General features: G+C 48.2%; 9 protein-coding genes across 9 annotated transcripts; 4 read left to right on the forward strand and 5 right to left on the reverse strand.

The window, feature by feature from the left end:
- Positions 1-135: 135 nt before the first annotated feature.
- N7519_006622 (uncharacterized protein) lies at positions 136-1,330 on the reverse strand (the record flags this gene model as incomplete). Its single annotated transcript, XM_057293398.1, has 3 exons — positions 136-303; positions 377-854; positions 912-1,330. The coding sequence occupies 3 exons, from the start codon at positions 1,328-1,330 to the stop codon at positions 136-138; spliced, it is 1,065 nt and encodes a 354-aa protein (XP_057148209.1).
- Positions 1,331-2,087: 757 nt separating this feature from the next.
- Positions 2,088-3,071, forward strand: N7519_006623 (uncharacterized protein; the record flags this gene model as incomplete). Its single annotated transcript, XM_057293399.1, has 3 exons — positions 2,088-2,209; positions 2,262-2,406; positions 2,574-3,071. The coding sequence occupies 3 exons, from the start codon at positions 2,088-2,090 to the stop codon at positions 3,069-3,071; spliced, it is 765 nt and encodes a 254-aa protein (XP_057148210.1).
- A 372-nt stretch (positions 3,072-3,443) lies between these two features.
- Positions 3,444-5,121, reverse strand: N7519_006624 (glycoside hydrolase family 32 protein; the record flags this gene model as incomplete). Its single annotated transcript, XM_057293400.1, has 2 exons — positions 3,444-4,673; positions 4,732-5,121. 2 exons carry the CDS (start codon positions 5,119-5,121, stop codon positions 3,444-3,446), a joined length of 1,620 nt encoding a protein of 539 aa, XP_057148211.1.
- A 603-nt stretch (positions 5,122-5,724) lies between these two features.
- On the reverse strand, positions 5,725-7,782 carry N7519_006625 (Zn(II)2Cys6 transcription factor; the record flags this gene model as incomplete). Its single annotated transcript, XM_057293401.1, has 4 exons — positions 5,725-6,320; positions 6,372-6,655; positions 6,745-6,978; positions 7,037-7,782. 4 exons carry the CDS (start codon positions 7,780-7,782, stop codon positions 5,725-5,727), a joined length of 1,860 nt encoding a protein of 619 aa, XP_057148212.1.
- A 442-nt stretch (positions 7,783-8,224) lies between these two features.
- Positions 8,225-8,884, forward strand: N7519_006626 (DJ-1/PfpI family protein; the record flags this gene model as incomplete). The annotated part of the gene is made up of 1 exon (XM_057293402.1): positions 8,225-8,884. One exon carries the CDS (start codon positions 8,225-8,227, stop codon positions 8,882-8,884), a length of 660 nt encoding a protein of 219 aa, XP_057148213.1.
- A 522-nt stretch (positions 8,885-9,406) lies between these two features.
- N7519_006627 (uncharacterized protein) lies at positions 9,407-10,398 on the forward strand (the record flags this gene model as incomplete). The annotated part of the gene is made up of 3 exons (XM_057293403.1): positions 9,407-9,846; positions 9,913-10,240; positions 10,288-10,398. 3 exons carry the CDS (start codon positions 9,407-9,409, stop codon positions 10,396-10,398), a joined length of 879 nt encoding a protein of 292 aa, XP_057148214.1.
- Positions 10,399-10,548: 150 nt separating this feature from the next.
- Positions 10,549-11,225, reverse strand: N7519_006628 (GFA family protein; the record flags this gene model as incomplete). Its single annotated transcript, XM_057293404.1, has 2 exons — positions 10,549-10,672; positions 10,726-11,225. 2 exons carry the CDS (start codon positions 11,223-11,225, stop codon positions 10,549-10,551), a joined length of 624 nt encoding a protein of 207 aa, XP_057148215.1.
- Positions 11,226-11,741: 516 nt separating this feature from the next.
- N7519_006629 (F-box domain protein) lies at positions 11,742-13,418 on the forward strand (the record flags this gene model as incomplete). Its single annotated transcript, XM_057293405.1, has 3 exons — positions 11,742-12,037; positions 12,093-12,591; positions 12,678-13,418. The coding sequence occupies 3 exons, from the start codon at positions 11,742-11,744 to the stop codon at positions 13,416-13,418; spliced, it is 1,536 nt and encodes a 511-aa protein (XP_057148216.1).
- Positions 13,419-13,601: 183 nt separating this feature from the next.
- Positions 13,602-14,725, reverse strand: N7519_006630 (DUF3431 domain-containing protein; the record flags this gene model as incomplete). Its single annotated transcript, XM_057293406.1, has 4 exons — positions 13,602-13,765; positions 13,820-14,274; positions 14,335-14,603; positions 14,654-14,725. 4 exons carry the CDS (start codon positions 14,723-14,725, stop codon positions 13,602-13,604), a joined length of 960 nt encoding a protein of 319 aa, XP_057148217.1.
- Between the last annotated feature and the right edge of the window lie 863 nt (positions 14,726-15,588).

The raw sequence follows: 15,588 nt of genomic DNA on the forward strand, positions 1-15,588 counted from the left end.
TAAAAAATTGGGCTATATATACTTCACCATTGGACAACTTGTGTCGAGATTTGTCTTTCAATGGTGTTCAATTACAACCCGAAATATCTTGCATTCAAATGGCAACTCACATCCCTTTGGCAATCTACCAAAATACTAAGCATCTGCATCATAAGGTAGCAGATACTGCTCATCCTCAAATAACTCCACGAGATGGTATCGACGATGCGCCGTGAAGAGCATAGTCATTCCCTGGATGAAATCCTTCACTACAGCGAGGAGCAATGGACTATTACGAAGCTGTTTATAAGCGGACTTTAGGACCTACAGTCAATATTTAGTAACCTGATCAATTGCAACCCGTCCACGGGTGGACATATTAACAGCTGAAACTTACACCAGGCGTATAGTTCGTCAGATACTGCAAGATATCCAAATGCTGGACATGATGCGTGTCGGCCAAATTCGCGATGAAAAGGCCCTGTTCATCACCGACACAGAATTCCTTGTAATAAGACAGGATATCATTGGTGAAATCAATGGCAAGCACCAGTTCTAGGGCGACGGGGAAATATTGCATCACGTATTCCTCCTCAGGAAAGACGGAATTGGGAAAGAGCAAATGGAGCAAAATCTCTGCGCCCCCGATCTTAGTTCGCAAGTACATCGGCATAAGGCGTGAATCCGATGAAGGCTTGAAATTGGACTGGCTGGCCTTGTACATCTTGAACTCGACGACTGTGCCATTGGTATAATCAAGCATGCTTTTAGTTATCACCGAGTGACAATATGGACCGTAATAATGAGATAGGTTGCGAAGGTGAGAGTCCAACCCAGTGAAGAGAGGATGTCGATGGGGTTGATTCAGGATAAACCTAAGGTATATCAGCATATAGTTAGATACTTATAATGAGGTTAAGCTGGAGACTCGCTTTTGACCAAATGCTTCAAGATCCTCTAGAAATTCCACCGCCACGTCATCCAGTAGAAACATATACATGAATTGGATGGCAGCGAGCACCCTCACCTGGAAGGGAAGACTCCTGTACCCGTGATATGCAGTATCCACAGAAGGGTCGAGAGTTTTTTGGATAGATTTCTCAATCTTCTCTCCGAGGTCCAGACTTTTGAAGTGCTGCCAAACAGCGACTTTCATCTCATGGTCTTTGTTGATGCGAATGCTGCGATCAAAGCCGATATCCTCAAGAAAGGTCCTGATCAAAGACTTGATTCGATCAGCTTCAACCTTGTCATCTTGAGCGTTTCCCGAATCAACATGTGTTTCGGTACCAGTGGATTTTGCCTGGAATCCATGATAGACGAATTGGGTTTCTGCCCGAAGAGTGTCCATATTGAATAACAAAAGAGAAAGAAGCAAGGGAAACTGAGTCGAATATACTATTGCGACAAGATAGTATGCAGACAAGTTTGGGAAAGTCTTTTATATAGCTTTGGTTAGCATCCTATTCGGCCCTATTCGGCCCTACAATTGTAATTGCAGTGAGAATCTCGTATTTCTCATAGATAAACTTCGTGCGGTAACACAAAGATCTGTGTCGCGCAACGTAGCGTACAGGTTCCTTTGATCTGATTTGATACTATATGGAAGGTATATATGTACTTACCTACCTAGGTAGGTATGTACGGATATATATACGGTAAGAAATGCATACCATGGAGATTATTGCAATACATCTGAACTTTGGATGATAAATGGAACAGTAAAATGTCCGGTGCTCGATCCAAAAATATCGTACACTCCAATCCTTGTGACTGATCAACAAGCCCCTACTATTTTTGGTAGTTTCCCCGTTCTCCTGTCGGTTGCTACTTTTGTCGAACGAGATCTTTAGATCTTTCGAATGACTATGTTGTATAACCCCAACAGATCGGAGATCCCTGCGTATGTTAGATAACCCCTCTTTATTGTAAATGTCTAGGTACTACTTCCGTACTTTCTGTCACAATTGCATTAGATTATTCTCCGCTACTATGGCGGGAATATTTCCCAGCGATGACTTCATCGGCTCTTCCCGAACTTCCCTTACTGACGACAATCGCTTTCTCAGATCATTTCCCACTTGGAGTTTGTTTTTACCTCATAAAATATGAGTTCCTCCGTTGATCCCACCTCTCTGCTAGTGTCTGCAGCAGTCCCGGCATTCAAATGTCCGGCCGGGACAAAGATGCACATTCTGAACTTGGGCACCCTCCAAGAAGATGAATCATGGTTGGTTCGCCGATCGGAGGTCAAGTCGTGATTTTTTGATAACCTTGCATAGGATCCTCCGAGGTTGCAATGCAAGCTCCTTGAACAACCTTAATCCAGTGAACAGACGTCGAGATTTAGTGGTCCTTTCCGCTCTCATCGAGTACCCCGGAGTTGGTCTCATTCTGTACGAGACGGGCTGTGCTGAGAATGTAGACGTGGGTTGTCAGATCGTATCACAATATTCCTTGTGTATAACTAAACTAAATACAGAATTGGCCAGCGCCCATCACGGAGGCCTCTCCGCGAGTTGAGTACTCGGACAACCATAAGCTTCCGAACGCTATCAAGGCTACTGGGAACGACATTAAGGACATAAAAGCAGTCATCATTGGCCATCTGCACTTTGACCATGCGGGGGGGACTTGAGCATTTTGTGAACACAGATGTCCCAATCTATGTCCACGAAGAAGAGCTCAAGCACGCATGCTGGGCGGTAGCAACCGGGGCAGACTTTGGCGTCTATCTAGGACAATATATGCTACTGGAAGAGCTGAAGTGGAACACGTTCACCGGGTCACAACTTGACCTGTTCCAAGGCATAACCTTTCACCATTCACCTGGCCACACACCTGGACTATGCATTATGCAAATCAATCTTTCGAATGATGGACCATTCATTTGGACCTCGGACCAGTTTCACGTTGCAGAAAACTATGAGCTGGGTCATCCCCACGGAGGATTAGCTAGGGATCACAGTGCGTGGTATCGCAGTCTCAACATGATCCGCAGACTTCAAAGACTGTACAATGCCACGTTGATTTTCGGTCATGACACCGAGGTGGCCTACAAGCTCATAAATGCAAAGCCATTTTATGATTGAAGGTCTACATTCCAAGCTTATTGTCAGCCTGCTGCTTAATCAAATGAAGACGTGTTTCCTTTTCGAGCCGATCTTGTTGGATGCCAGCTTGTAGCTTTAGTTTGACCCAGAATGCAAAATAATCAAAAGTAGAGGAAGAAATAAGCTTGATAGTGCTAGAACAGGTATGTCATTGAGTTTCCCTGGAGAAGAAGTCGAATATTGAACGCCTTCCCGAATAGGAAGGTGGGCCCAGTTAACAGCGTCGACCAACCACAAGCATTGTTTTGAACTTTTTTGTATAGAAGTTGGAAAAGAGAAATAGAGACAAAAGATATACTATGCCTAGTATCTAGACTAATAGCTAATTCTGGTTTCTTATCCTTCCCTTGCCTAGTGCGATGAACTCATCTCGGTGATCTGAAGCCTGACATCCTGGGTCGCCCCGTCAGTCGAGACAAGCTGCGCTTCGGTTGCGCTTTCCTCTGGGAATATCTGAGCCGTCAAAGAAACTTCTCCTTGACCACCCAAGACCTCAACGCTAGACCAATCCACAAAGACCTGCAAGTTGATACGTTTATCCGCGCCCGCTGACAATGGTGCGTGATACAAGCTTGCAAATGTCTTGTCGAAAGATACATCTCCTGAGTTTTGCCGATCCACAAACATCTCTTTGCTGGTAAAGTTGTACCCGATGAGTGTTTCTTGCTTGAAGTCAGAGCTGGCACGGATAGCAATCGCAAACGTAGATGCCAGAGTATCATCGGAGTCATGATCAGCAAAGCTCAAGTCGATCTTGAAGGCCTTGCCTGGGGAGTCAAGGCTGGTTGTTCCTTCCGATACAGATTTCCAGGAATGTTTCGACGCGTTGCGGTCGGCAACAGTTCGCCAGCTCTGCTGCGGTTGTTGAAGGAGGGTCACCTTCTCATTAACTGTCTTCAAAGACAACTGACGGGGAACAGACATGGCACTTCGCCAAGGGCTTGTCGGGATCAGTGCACCATACTGCCAGTTGTTCATCCACGCGATCTGGATTACCTCCCCATCAGGAAGTCCGTTATAACTGGCGGCAGCATAAAAGTCCGGACCGAAATCCATCCAGTTGGCAGACTTGTTGTCGGGATAGATGTTATCGGGATCGGCCTTGAAAGTCGTGCCGTCGAAGTCGCCAATAAAGTATTGCGTGCCTGATCCGACTGTGCCAGGTGGGCCACCAGGGTTGAGTCCCAAAACCAATACCCACTTCTTGGTCGATGGGTCTCCTTTGATGGGCATTTGGAACAGATTGGCACATTCCCATACGCCGCCGACAGCATTGTAAGGTCCGAATTCGCTGATGAAAGACCACTCTTTGAGGTTGTCGGAACTGAAGATGAGAATTTTGTGAATTGCTGCCACAACAGTGACGGAGATCCATTTCTGTGTATCATCATGCCAGAACACGAAGGGATCGCGGAAGTTTATGAATTCATCTTCGTACGGAGAAGGCGGGTTGTGAATTACGGGATTCTCGGCGTCATATGTTGTCCAGGTTTCGCCCTCGTCGAGGCTGTAGGCGATTGACTGAGATTGCTGCTCTGCGCGAACATGTTTTCCACTTGGCAGATCTTGAGCAACGGGATACTTTATAAAGAACGGCTGTCAGTCTCTATGAGAGATCCGGTGAAATGGTCAAGCGTACCATAGAAGTATACATCGCGACCAAAGGAACCTTTCCGTCAACTCCGAAGCCACTCGTGTTGTTCACATCTGCTACCGCACTTCCGGTGAAGTACATCTCGGTGACAGTATCGGGATATCCCCGAGCAAGTAGAGCAACAGGGCGCTCGTCCCAATGGATCAGATCTCTACTCGTTGCATGACCCCATGACATATTGCCCCATTCGATACCACCAGGGTTATATTGGAAGAAAAGATGGTAGGTGCCGTTGTGATACAACAGTCCACTAGGATCGTTCATCCAGTTTTCCTTAGGGGAGAAATGGTATTGAGGACGATAGGGCTCGGTATAGCCCAGGCCGGATGCCGTCCCGGCGAGAAGGCCGAGGGCCATTGTGAGGAACATGACCATATTGGAATTCGATGAAAGTCTCTATGCAAAGAAAACCTATTCTATTCCATCAGGAGATTTTTACAAGAAGATTTATATCTGACAAAATTGCCTAGTCTCGGTACTTACCCCCCATCCCCCATTTTATACTTCTTGGCATTGCCCCATGGGGTTTCCACGTTCTGCAAATCTTCGGGGAAATACAAACTCTCGTCTCCCATATTCTTGCTAGGGCAGCTAAATAATCGGCACGCCCCCGGAGCCAAGTCGCTGAAACTCGGAAGTAATCTCGGAACTCAAGACACTCTATGCCTTATTCGGGCCGTAATCTTCACACCCCGCCCATATCGCGGGGTATGTGCGAGTGAACTATGATGTGATTCACGGGACTACAAAAGTATTTGCTCCACTTCAATGAAGTATAATGAGGGATTTCTGTCATCTACCAGGCCTCTCCGAGTCGGCGACTCCTCGATATTAGAAATCACAACTTGACCGAGGTCACTTGGTGCAATGCGATTGACAGGCACGGAAGTATCCTGCCCCACAGTATTCTTGCAGACCGGTGATGTAATATTTCTCGCAGTGGCATTGGGATATTCCAAGGTTATCCCGGTGTGTCCTTCAGGTCTGAAATGTAGGGCACGGATGCTGGTGTGGGTGTCCGAAGGTTGAGGGCAGAAAGCTAGTGGCATGGACCGGACTGGTGTCGTCCGCACTATCCTTCTGCGGCAACAGCTTGAGCCTGCCATAGCTCTGCTTAATGTTTCCAAATATTGAGCCCATGATCGAGAATAAGTCTCCATTCTCCAATATAGCGTCATCACCAAGTGATATACTATTGAAGCGATTGCAGAATGCATCTAGAACGCAATCAAAGTCAACGGTCGTTCGCGCAACTCGAACATCCCAGTCATGAAGCTGGGGAATCCCCACTGTCAGTCTATAAATGATGAAGATAGCATATGTGATGCCAGACCATTCTGTGTAAGAAAGACTGCCGTATTCAGATGTTGGAATGGAGAGGAAATTTTGAGCAAGCTGTCCCGCTGATTTCAAACAGAGAAAGAGCACTTCCAATTGACTTCGAGATGTAAAAGATGAGGTTGTTGGATCTTTCAAAGAATCCGCCTTTTGTCGCATTTTCGTTGCGGAGACATTGACAAGATCCATCTCGTAGACATGCATTACAGCAACCTCACAAGCCAGGCTCATCCCGTCTAAGGCACATTAGCATCGGTTGCATTGGTTCTTTGATCAAGAAAGCTTACTTGGTTGCTGCCATACGAGAGGAAGTGAGTGCTCCCACTGCTTAAATTCGGCTTGGAAGGATTGGACTTTCATTTCAAGATCTAGGCCATCCATGTGGTCACGTATAGTGTTACCAACAGTTGAAAGACTGTGGTGATTCACCTCGGCCATGTTTTGAAGCTGGACGAGGGGTAAAAGCAATGCGTCCGTTGGATACTCCAATTCTTGACCCAATGATCTCGCACATTCAAGCATATAGCTTTGAAATGGGATACTATTTGGCTTCCTTGTGACCCAGCCGATGCTAATAACGGCTTTAATTAGTACGCTCTCCGTGGGCAATCAAGAAAATAGGATCCAAAGTCGAAGAGCTTTGTTTAGGGAACTACTTACGTCCTCGAGAGATAGAAGCATCCCAAGTATGCTCGGCGGGCTTCTCGGCTAAAGAATTCATCGTGGTTCGCTGAAGGTGTAGAGACTTTGTGATAATGTGTCAATCGAAGTCCTATCTTCCTATTCATTGCCTCGGCAGGTCTCAGGTTCAAACCCATGTCACCAACCATGCCAATTGCGATATGAAGCAGTTGGTTGAACTGTTCTTTCTTGGGGATATAATAAAAGTGATACCTAAAGTATTGGTTAGCAGAGCTGAACCAAGAGTGTTAAATGGGTATAGCTTACTTACCAGGCCAAATACACCAGAATCCCATTCAGGAGATCTAGGCTCCTTTCATTGTGAACCATAATGGCGTGAAGAGCACAGGTTCTAAATTTGTCACCAAGCGACTTTTGTAATTTCTTGTCTGAAGAGGTCGCTGCCGCCAATGCTGCCACTAGAACGAAAGGTCGTTCTTTACACATTGTCAACACAGTGGCGTGACTGGGAACCATGAAAAATGGAAAATATGAGGTCATGGTGCGAAACCGACTGAGGAATCCATCAGCAGCATCAAGAGACAGACCACATTCAAGCAGTAGCTCAGGGCACGATACGCCACTGATTTTAGGATAGCCATCCCACTTATAGGGAGGCCAATCGAGCGGGTTTAAATTTGTGCTGTTATCATGGCTGCTACTGGGCGTGGAATCTTGTACCCCATGGCCAGAAGACGAACTATAGGTAGACAAGCCATTTTCCAAAAACTCCACCTCGCGCTGCGAAGGCCCTTGCCCGTGGGTCAGTTGAGTCTGGCTAGCGAAAGCAACCAGGCTATCGACCTTCGACTCCAGCGCACGAATTCGGGCCTTTGAGCTGTGCTTTTGTTTTTGTTGCTGCGGTTGCCGCGGTTGTCGCTCCAGAAATACGCAAGTTCTTTTGGAGTTCGCACACTTTAGACACGTGTCAGGTTGGGAGCTGGGGAGACAGCGGACTTTAAGCGAGCGGCATGTTTCACACGCTTGGGAGGCCTTGCTCTTGACCTTCCGACCCATTAAGTCTATTTCCTAATAGGCAAGAAAAGCAGGGGATGCCAAGGTTGTGGGAGTCCTGAGCTCAGCTCGGAGGAAAACGGCACTGAAAACAACAAAATGAGTCAAAAAGACCCCATACTCATCTGTTGGAGGCTGTTGGGAGGTGAAGTACGGAACGGAACGTGCAGTTTGTACCTCCGATCCGCGATTTGACTAAGCCGCAATTAAGGTGTCCGGGTCTGACCTGTCGACCCGTGGACCAGTGAGCGGATCCATGGATCGGAAGAAGTACAATTCTACTTCCGTTCCGCGATATATCAAAGAGTTGGAGATGGTGAAGAATCATTGGGGTGGATGTTGTTTCAATGCATTTAAAGAGTCGGTCTCATGGCCACTTTTTTTTCTCTAGATTTTCCTCATCTCTCATCTCTACTACCATCTTCTGTCAAGCAATCCACCCACCATGGCACCCATCCAGTTTGGTATCATCATGATACCATTTCAACTCACGGACGTTGCAGGACCCATGGATGTCCTATCCAGCTCCTCTATCCCTTATCTTAGGGGATTTGGCAATCCCGGCATAGCTGAACGCGGTGTCGATATCGAATTCCACTATATCGGCGAGGAAATGGAACCTGTAGTTCATGACGCAGGTTTCAGATCCCTGCCTACAACCACCATATCTACGTGTCAGAGGCTTGACTATCTCCTAATTGGAGGACCTTCGCCAAACTATCTCAGAGCGATCCCGCCGGCGATAGCAAGCTTTGTACGCGAACGAGCCGATGAAGTCAAAATCGTATTCACCACTTGCACTGGTGGAATCTTTGCATCCGCACTGGGTCTCCTGGATGGCCGGAACGCCACGACAAACCACGAAGCCATGGCACTTGCGAGGGAACTTGGACCAAATGTCAAGTGGACGGCAGAAAAGAATTGGGTCGTTGACGGCAAATTCTGGACTGCCGGTGGTGCATGCGCCGGCATGGACATGATGGCTCATTGGGTCATGGAGAATTACGGCAGGGACATAGCCGAAGCCGGGTTTGCAGCTCTTGCTTATGAGCCGCGTGATGTGGATGGAAAGCAGGTTATCTTGAGCAGACATGTTACAAAGTGATCGAGTCGCAGTTATCTGGAGAGCAAGCGAATCGGAATGTCAGAGTTGTGGCGAACACGTTGGAAGATCTGGAATGCCAAAGCTATAGTTAGTGTGCTGTTCTTTCTTTCCCGCATTCTTCCAAGGTTAATGCATAAATTGACTAGAAGCGAGCCAAGCCTGGCAATCTATCCCTAGCTACATAAATTGCAGTAATGGTGATTTTAAGGTTGGGCCATAAATTACTCCCAGCCCTGGGATAAAATAACCCAAATGGCTCCTATTCAGCTTGGCGACTGGGATAATCTACAGCACACACGTGCGGGATATCTCGGGGTTCCGAGGCTAGCGTAAGACCCGCATGCCACGATGTGACCCTTAGCAGCTCATTGCCTCATTTAGAAATAAGTCCCTAGGACTCCTTAGTCTTGTGATATCCTCAGCTATGCGGTTGTCTCCAACTATGTATTTAATGAGATATTAGCACCACCTCAAAATGTCGAATCACTGCCGCAATCCTATTACATTCAAGCAAGTCCAACCATGCACTTAAAGCTGGGAGCTAGCTTGGCAGTCCTGATCGCCAGCCATGTGTCAGCTCTCTCACAGATAACAGATGATGAGATGGGTTCACTGCTCGATGCAGGCGGCGTAGATCTAGCAGACCGCTACGCGCCCATGTGGTTCTTTGGCCAAGCCCTAAATCAGCCACCCTGCTATCCAACCTGGGCATATGGCGGTTCACCAAACACAGAAGATGTCTATGATGACGCCCACAAGACACCGGGTGCGCCGCAGTGTGACTACCCAGACGTCGGGTGCAGTTGCCGCAATCCTGGTGTTGATGCTGGAAATCCAGGACCTACATTTCCCGTTTATTATACATACCAAAAATGCAGTGATACCGAGGTGCGCGTCGTGTATAATCTCTTCTACGAGAAAGACGGCGCAGAGTTTGTTGGAATCGACACTGGACATGACTAGTAGGTGGTCCTTTCTTCGGCGTACTGAATACCGCTCTTTCAACCTATTTCTAACATCCGTTCCAGCGACTGGGAGCGAGTAGTAATCATCCACTCTCGGGATGACAGCAACATGTGGGCGCCATCCCGCGCCCTGCTGTCTGCGCATAGCGGGTACCACAGCCTAGCCTGGGGGGATATCCAAGACACCCTAACGACTGAGGAAGTCAACGCCGGAAACGCCAAAGAGCCGAACGGAGTACAGAATAACGACCATCCCAAGGTGTATGTGTCGTGGTCGAAGCATGCTCACTTCGATACTCGCAATACCGCGTGGAACGACCCGGCGAGTCAGTCACTGGACAATGCATTCCGGAGCGATGATTGGTGGTACTTTGTCGAGCCACAGTACTATGTAAGTTTATTCGTTTGCAAGCGGAGCAAATACTCATGTTTGGTCAGATCCGAGCCGATGATAGTACAGAGGCCGGTAAAGCTATTGGGGCTGCTGATTGGGGTAGCGCGAGTAGTGACCCTGTGTCGGTGCACTCTGGTGTGTGCGAGGCCTCATAGCGGAATACAAGGTTGAATGGAAGATCATGCATATTCATGTCCAATTACCTATTATACAATCATCAAGTCTTTCAGGTCCCTTTGACCACTCCCTCTTTGACCCCATAATGATACATACCCGTGAAGCTCTGGCTCGAGCGTATCTCGTAATCATTGTTCGACTTCAATTGGAATACCCTCGTCGTTCATCGGGACACTGGAATTCTCCATCCCACTCCACTTGGGGAGACCATCATGGCAATCTGTCATGCGTGAGTTGTAAAAGATATGACATCTAGCAGGATCATTAGTCTGAATTCATGGAGTAGGAGCACACCGCACACATACCTCGGCTTAAAAACCGCCCTCTTCTCTCTTTGCTCCTGGCTAGATCCCTCGACCTCAATCAGTTGAGGGAAGATCAAACACATATTCCGGCCTTCGTCCATGATAGGTGTCCGACAATTGGCACAGGACACCTTGGTAGGCAACATATGTGTCTGATTTCCATGTGTAGTAGAATAAAATGCCAGACCGCTCGCACCATTGGTGAATAACATCTCGTGCTTGTGGAAAATAGCCGACCACTGAACCGGAGCTCCGTGGGTGACCCGGCACACACGACAATGGCAGTATTTGGCATTGAGTGGTTCCTCTCGCTTCAAGAGGTAGGTGATCTTTCCACAGAAACACTTTCCACGCCATTGGATTGGACCGAACTGTTCCCCGGATTTCACCCCATATGGCGGGAGGTGCTTCCAGTGTTCTTCAGGGGTGGACTCTGGGAGAGTGTTCGTTTGTGCCGGGCAGGGAAGAGGATCGCTAAATTTGCGACTTATTTCAGTCATGATGTTTACTTTTGGGAGTATGTGGATTGATGTGAGGTGGTTGAAGTGAGTGTTTTGCTTCTGTCTCTGCCCTTGGAATATATGAGGACCACGATGATGTCAGTCCATGACCAATCATGTATAGATCCAATTCAGGATGAACTGGATGTCCATGACTACCTAGGTAAGTATCTACCTACCTAGGTAGATAATAAATTATCCAATGAATGTCAGGAATTCCAAAATGACGCTGTTGACTTGGTGATGTCATGTGAATTCCCCTTTGAATGTCACCTTGAATTGTCTTTCTCTATAATATTTGACCTGTAAAATGCCATTTAATGTCTCTCAAGTTCTTTCAGAAGATCTTCGCGATATACCTGAATGTGATGGAACCCACTGGACTGAAACGCCCGGGGATGTTTCATATTAGGGGCTGGGGCTGAAGGGGGGCCACGAGACCCTGCATTAACGTGCTTTGTCCCCCGTCATCTCCCCTCTTTTGACATTCACATTCCTTCACCTCCAAGTCAGAAAATGGGTCTTTTTGACAAGCTGCGACGAAGCTCACGGCGAAGCTCACGGCGAAGTAACCGGGAAACCACCGACCCGCCATCGCCCCGCGTTAACGTGTCTGGCCGAGATTACACCCAACAGCTACCTCGGCCAGTATTGACACGCATTTTCTCCTTTGTTTGTCCTCACACCGTCGACAACACATATGGTACCTCCGAGGAATCCGCCAGCGATGGCTGTATGCTGTGCGACATGCGCGACCTGGCGCACTGCACCCTCGTGAACAAGCGGTGGTTTTTGAATGCGCGGGCGCTTCTGTGGGAGACACCCCCGGTCTTTTGCCAAGTGAGAGACTAACACACCTCTGTTTAGTTACACCAACGTCCGAATCGACCCTGTCCATTACTGCGAACTCGAAATCGAATTAGCCGCCAAGCGAAAACGCCGCTCGTTCTTTGACCGCAATGGCGATCCCATCGATGCCCCGCAGGTCCGTCTGGAAATGTTTATGCGAACGGTGCGAGACTCACAGGGGCTAGGAAATATGGTGTTATCGCTCCGAATGCCATACATGACCCGTGAGGCCAACAAAGCCAACGTGGCCCGCACTATCTCCGTTCTTCCTAATCTCCGGTTTGTTGACCTGCCGGTCGGTTTGTACAGCGACGAGCCGTCATGTCTACCCTTGAAACAGGAGTTGATGGCCCGATGCCCTGAGCTGCGTCGCATGGCCTATCGCCAAGGCGCCGAAGGCAGTTTCGCACGTCTACCGGGATCCCAACTATGGATGAATTTGGAGGTGCTGGAGCTATCTGGGGTTCAAATGGAGGCTAGTACTCTGCGCAACGGACTCGCTTCATTCCCCGTCTTCGTGAGCTCACGCTTGAAGACCTTGATTGGCTTGACGATTCTGCATTTGCAGTGAACGTGCCTCTTCCGCCATTCCCGTCCGTTCAGTCTCTTACCCTTCGCAACACCCCTAATGTCACGGCAAGCGGGCTTGCCGTGTTCCTTTCCATACCAGCGAACAAGGCGACTTTGGGAGCTTTGATTTTATCTTCTACTGGCGTTGCCCCGTCGCAACTACATTATATTCTTTCCGCCGCTCCGCGGCTTGAGAGCCTTTCTGTCGTTCAGGAGGTGACTCGCTCGTTCCCCGTGGAGCAGGTACCTCCCATGGCGTCGAAGTCGCTGCATCTCCTACACTATGAACTCACATCTCAACCCGATAATCATGGAATGCCACCAGTGGTATCCTCATACTATACCTACCTTATTTCGTCATTGGTGTCGCGAACCTTACCAGCCCTTCGGGATTTATATGTCCGTGATTCCTCATTCCCTGATACACTGTTGCTCATGCCCCCACCCCGACTCTTCGGCGGTGGTGAAAGTGGGCCCCAGATGCGGGGAGGTCTTTCGCAGCCCCTGAATGTGTACAGCAAGGGTTTGGATGAGTTTGAGTGGAATTTCACCCCGTACGACCCCAGCCCGATGGCCGGACGTCGCGACTCAAGGACGCGCCCCGTGAGCTTCCACGAGGCCCAGCTCAACCGGTCTTGGGGCGGTGATGCTCGCAAGAGCGTGCTTGTCGGGAACGGGTTCGGAGGGTTCCTGGCTGTTCCGGCTGATGAAGAGCGGCCTATGAGTAGTCACGGACACCAAAGGCGGTCGAGTAGACAGGATATATGGCGGTGAGGCTTTTATATATGGAAGGATTCCACTGTGTGGAATGGGCAGTGTCTTGAGATATTTTGCTTTGGGTCAAAAGTGCGTCTAGCGGGAGGACTGCGCTTCATGAAATGATGATTGAGTACATAAGTTCAGGTCTCTAAGGGGAATGTTCAGTTCATTCAAGCGTAATCGGATGTACATGCGTGGCTAATCCGCGGTTTCGCTCTGTTCTGGCCATCCTTCTGGCAGCTGTAAACCGCGCCATACCCACTGCTTCTGGATGTCGCTGTCGGTCATATTACAATAACCGTATGTCCGGCAATAACATTCACGTTGGTCGAGACAATACTGCGCCGGTTTTCCAAAGATCACTGTAAACGGCCGTTAGCAAGAGATCAAGAGCTCAGCGCAAACGAGAGACGCACTATGCCATGAATACTCCAAAATACGCCCACTGATGCCCGCGTCCAAATTCGTATCCATCAGCCACCGCTGCAAACGAACGTAATGCTCAAGACTCTGCTCGTGAATCTTCTTCTTGGATAAAGCAAACTGGCTACAACACGGCGTCCCGACGACCTCCGGGACTTCGGCGCGAGGAAACAACTCCATAAATCGATCGGGATACTCGACCGCGGTGGGATGTCCGCTGTCTTCTGGTCTCTCGCGGAGATAGCGAGCGGGCTCGAGTTCCCTGGGACAGCCTACACTCCATGCGCAGCGCAGATTGACGTAACCGGCCTCTTGGATGAAGTCTAGATTGAGATGGGAGATAGAGATCACGGAGTCGTACAGCGGGTTATCGACATGCCATTGGTAGCGGCCGCCATGCAGGAAGACTGATACTTCAGGAAGGGACCAGTAACGATCAATAATATAGCTGGTTCAGAGAGCAATTAGTATGGCAACAAGTTTGGGATTGAAATAATCCAAAACGTACGTCAGATATACCATAGCCTCATTGCCCTTATTTACCGGGACAGTCAAGCCAACGTCTTTGTGTTTTGCATCAGCGCGATAGATATTCGTCTTCCAGTCTGACAGATGCTCCTCGACCCAGGACATATTGCTAGCCTCCATCGCGGCGAAAACCAACTCCTTCTCAGCGGGTATAAGATCCGGAACGAAGCGATCGTCATCGTCGGCCACAATGATACCCTGAATGGATGTCCAGCCTGTGCGTATATTCGGCGCTCGGTCGAGAATCAGCTGATATGATAGAAGCAGGAATGTCACTGCTAGACCGAGGAAATGAAGACCCGCGACCGTGGTGGGACACTGGCATCGCGGGGGTACACGCAAGCCCGGAGCGGGGAATATAACGACCTCATTGCATTGTATGTATATAAAGGGACAAGGAGGTACAGATATGGACAATAGACAGTAGACAGGTAATGTTCAGGTCCGATGGTAAGAATATATCAGGGCAGGCACTGACGTAGTGGACTGCATTTCCATGGTTACATGAGATATCAACAGTCACTAAATACATGTACAAAGGTACATAAAACCCTTGGAAGGTACGAATAGCACGAATGACAATGATTCAATTGTGTATCCACAGTTATTTCAAGATCTGCAACTTAGGGCTGACGGGACTAATACTGCAAGCGGATATCCCGAGTCGAATGGTTTCAGTATATCGATGTATGCTACCACATAGTACTACATACTCTTGCAGTATGTACTGACATTACCTCACTGATTCTGGGATAATCGAATATTGGAAACAAGTCAATTGGATAAACCAACGCTTTATAAATGACCTCCAGTGCTAGTTGAGGGCAAATCGCCAAGAATGGCTGCCTTCCGCTCCAAGGCTCTATCAAAATCTTAGTCATCCGTCACATGTTACATGTGCCCTGGAATGCACCTTGGATCCACTTTGAGTGGATCATCCATGGATCAATGAACTCAATCTGGTAATTTTTCATGTCCTTACAGTCACTTTAATTGCATACGTATAGAACTACCTAGGTACCTAGGTATCTACATATATCTACTGCATACTATCTATAAGCTATTATAGTACGACGATAGACAATTTATATCTCTTTTTCAGTTTTCAGGATAATTTCATTGCAAACTAACACACGAAAAGACAATTCTATATGCGTAGAAACACAGTAGACAAAAGAAAAAGGAAGAAAGAACGGATACTGCTCAATAGCAATGGTAGCAATGTTAGTAAATA

Source organism: Penicillium mononematosum (genome assembly GCF_028829835.1).
Source record: "Penicillium mononematosum strain IBT 11891 chromosome Unknown utg000003l:1.0-8172316.0:1.0-8177699.0, whole genome shotgun sequence".
NCBI lineage: Eukaryota > Fungi > Ascomycota > Eurotiomycetes > Eurotiales > Aspergillaceae > Penicillium > Penicillium mononematosum.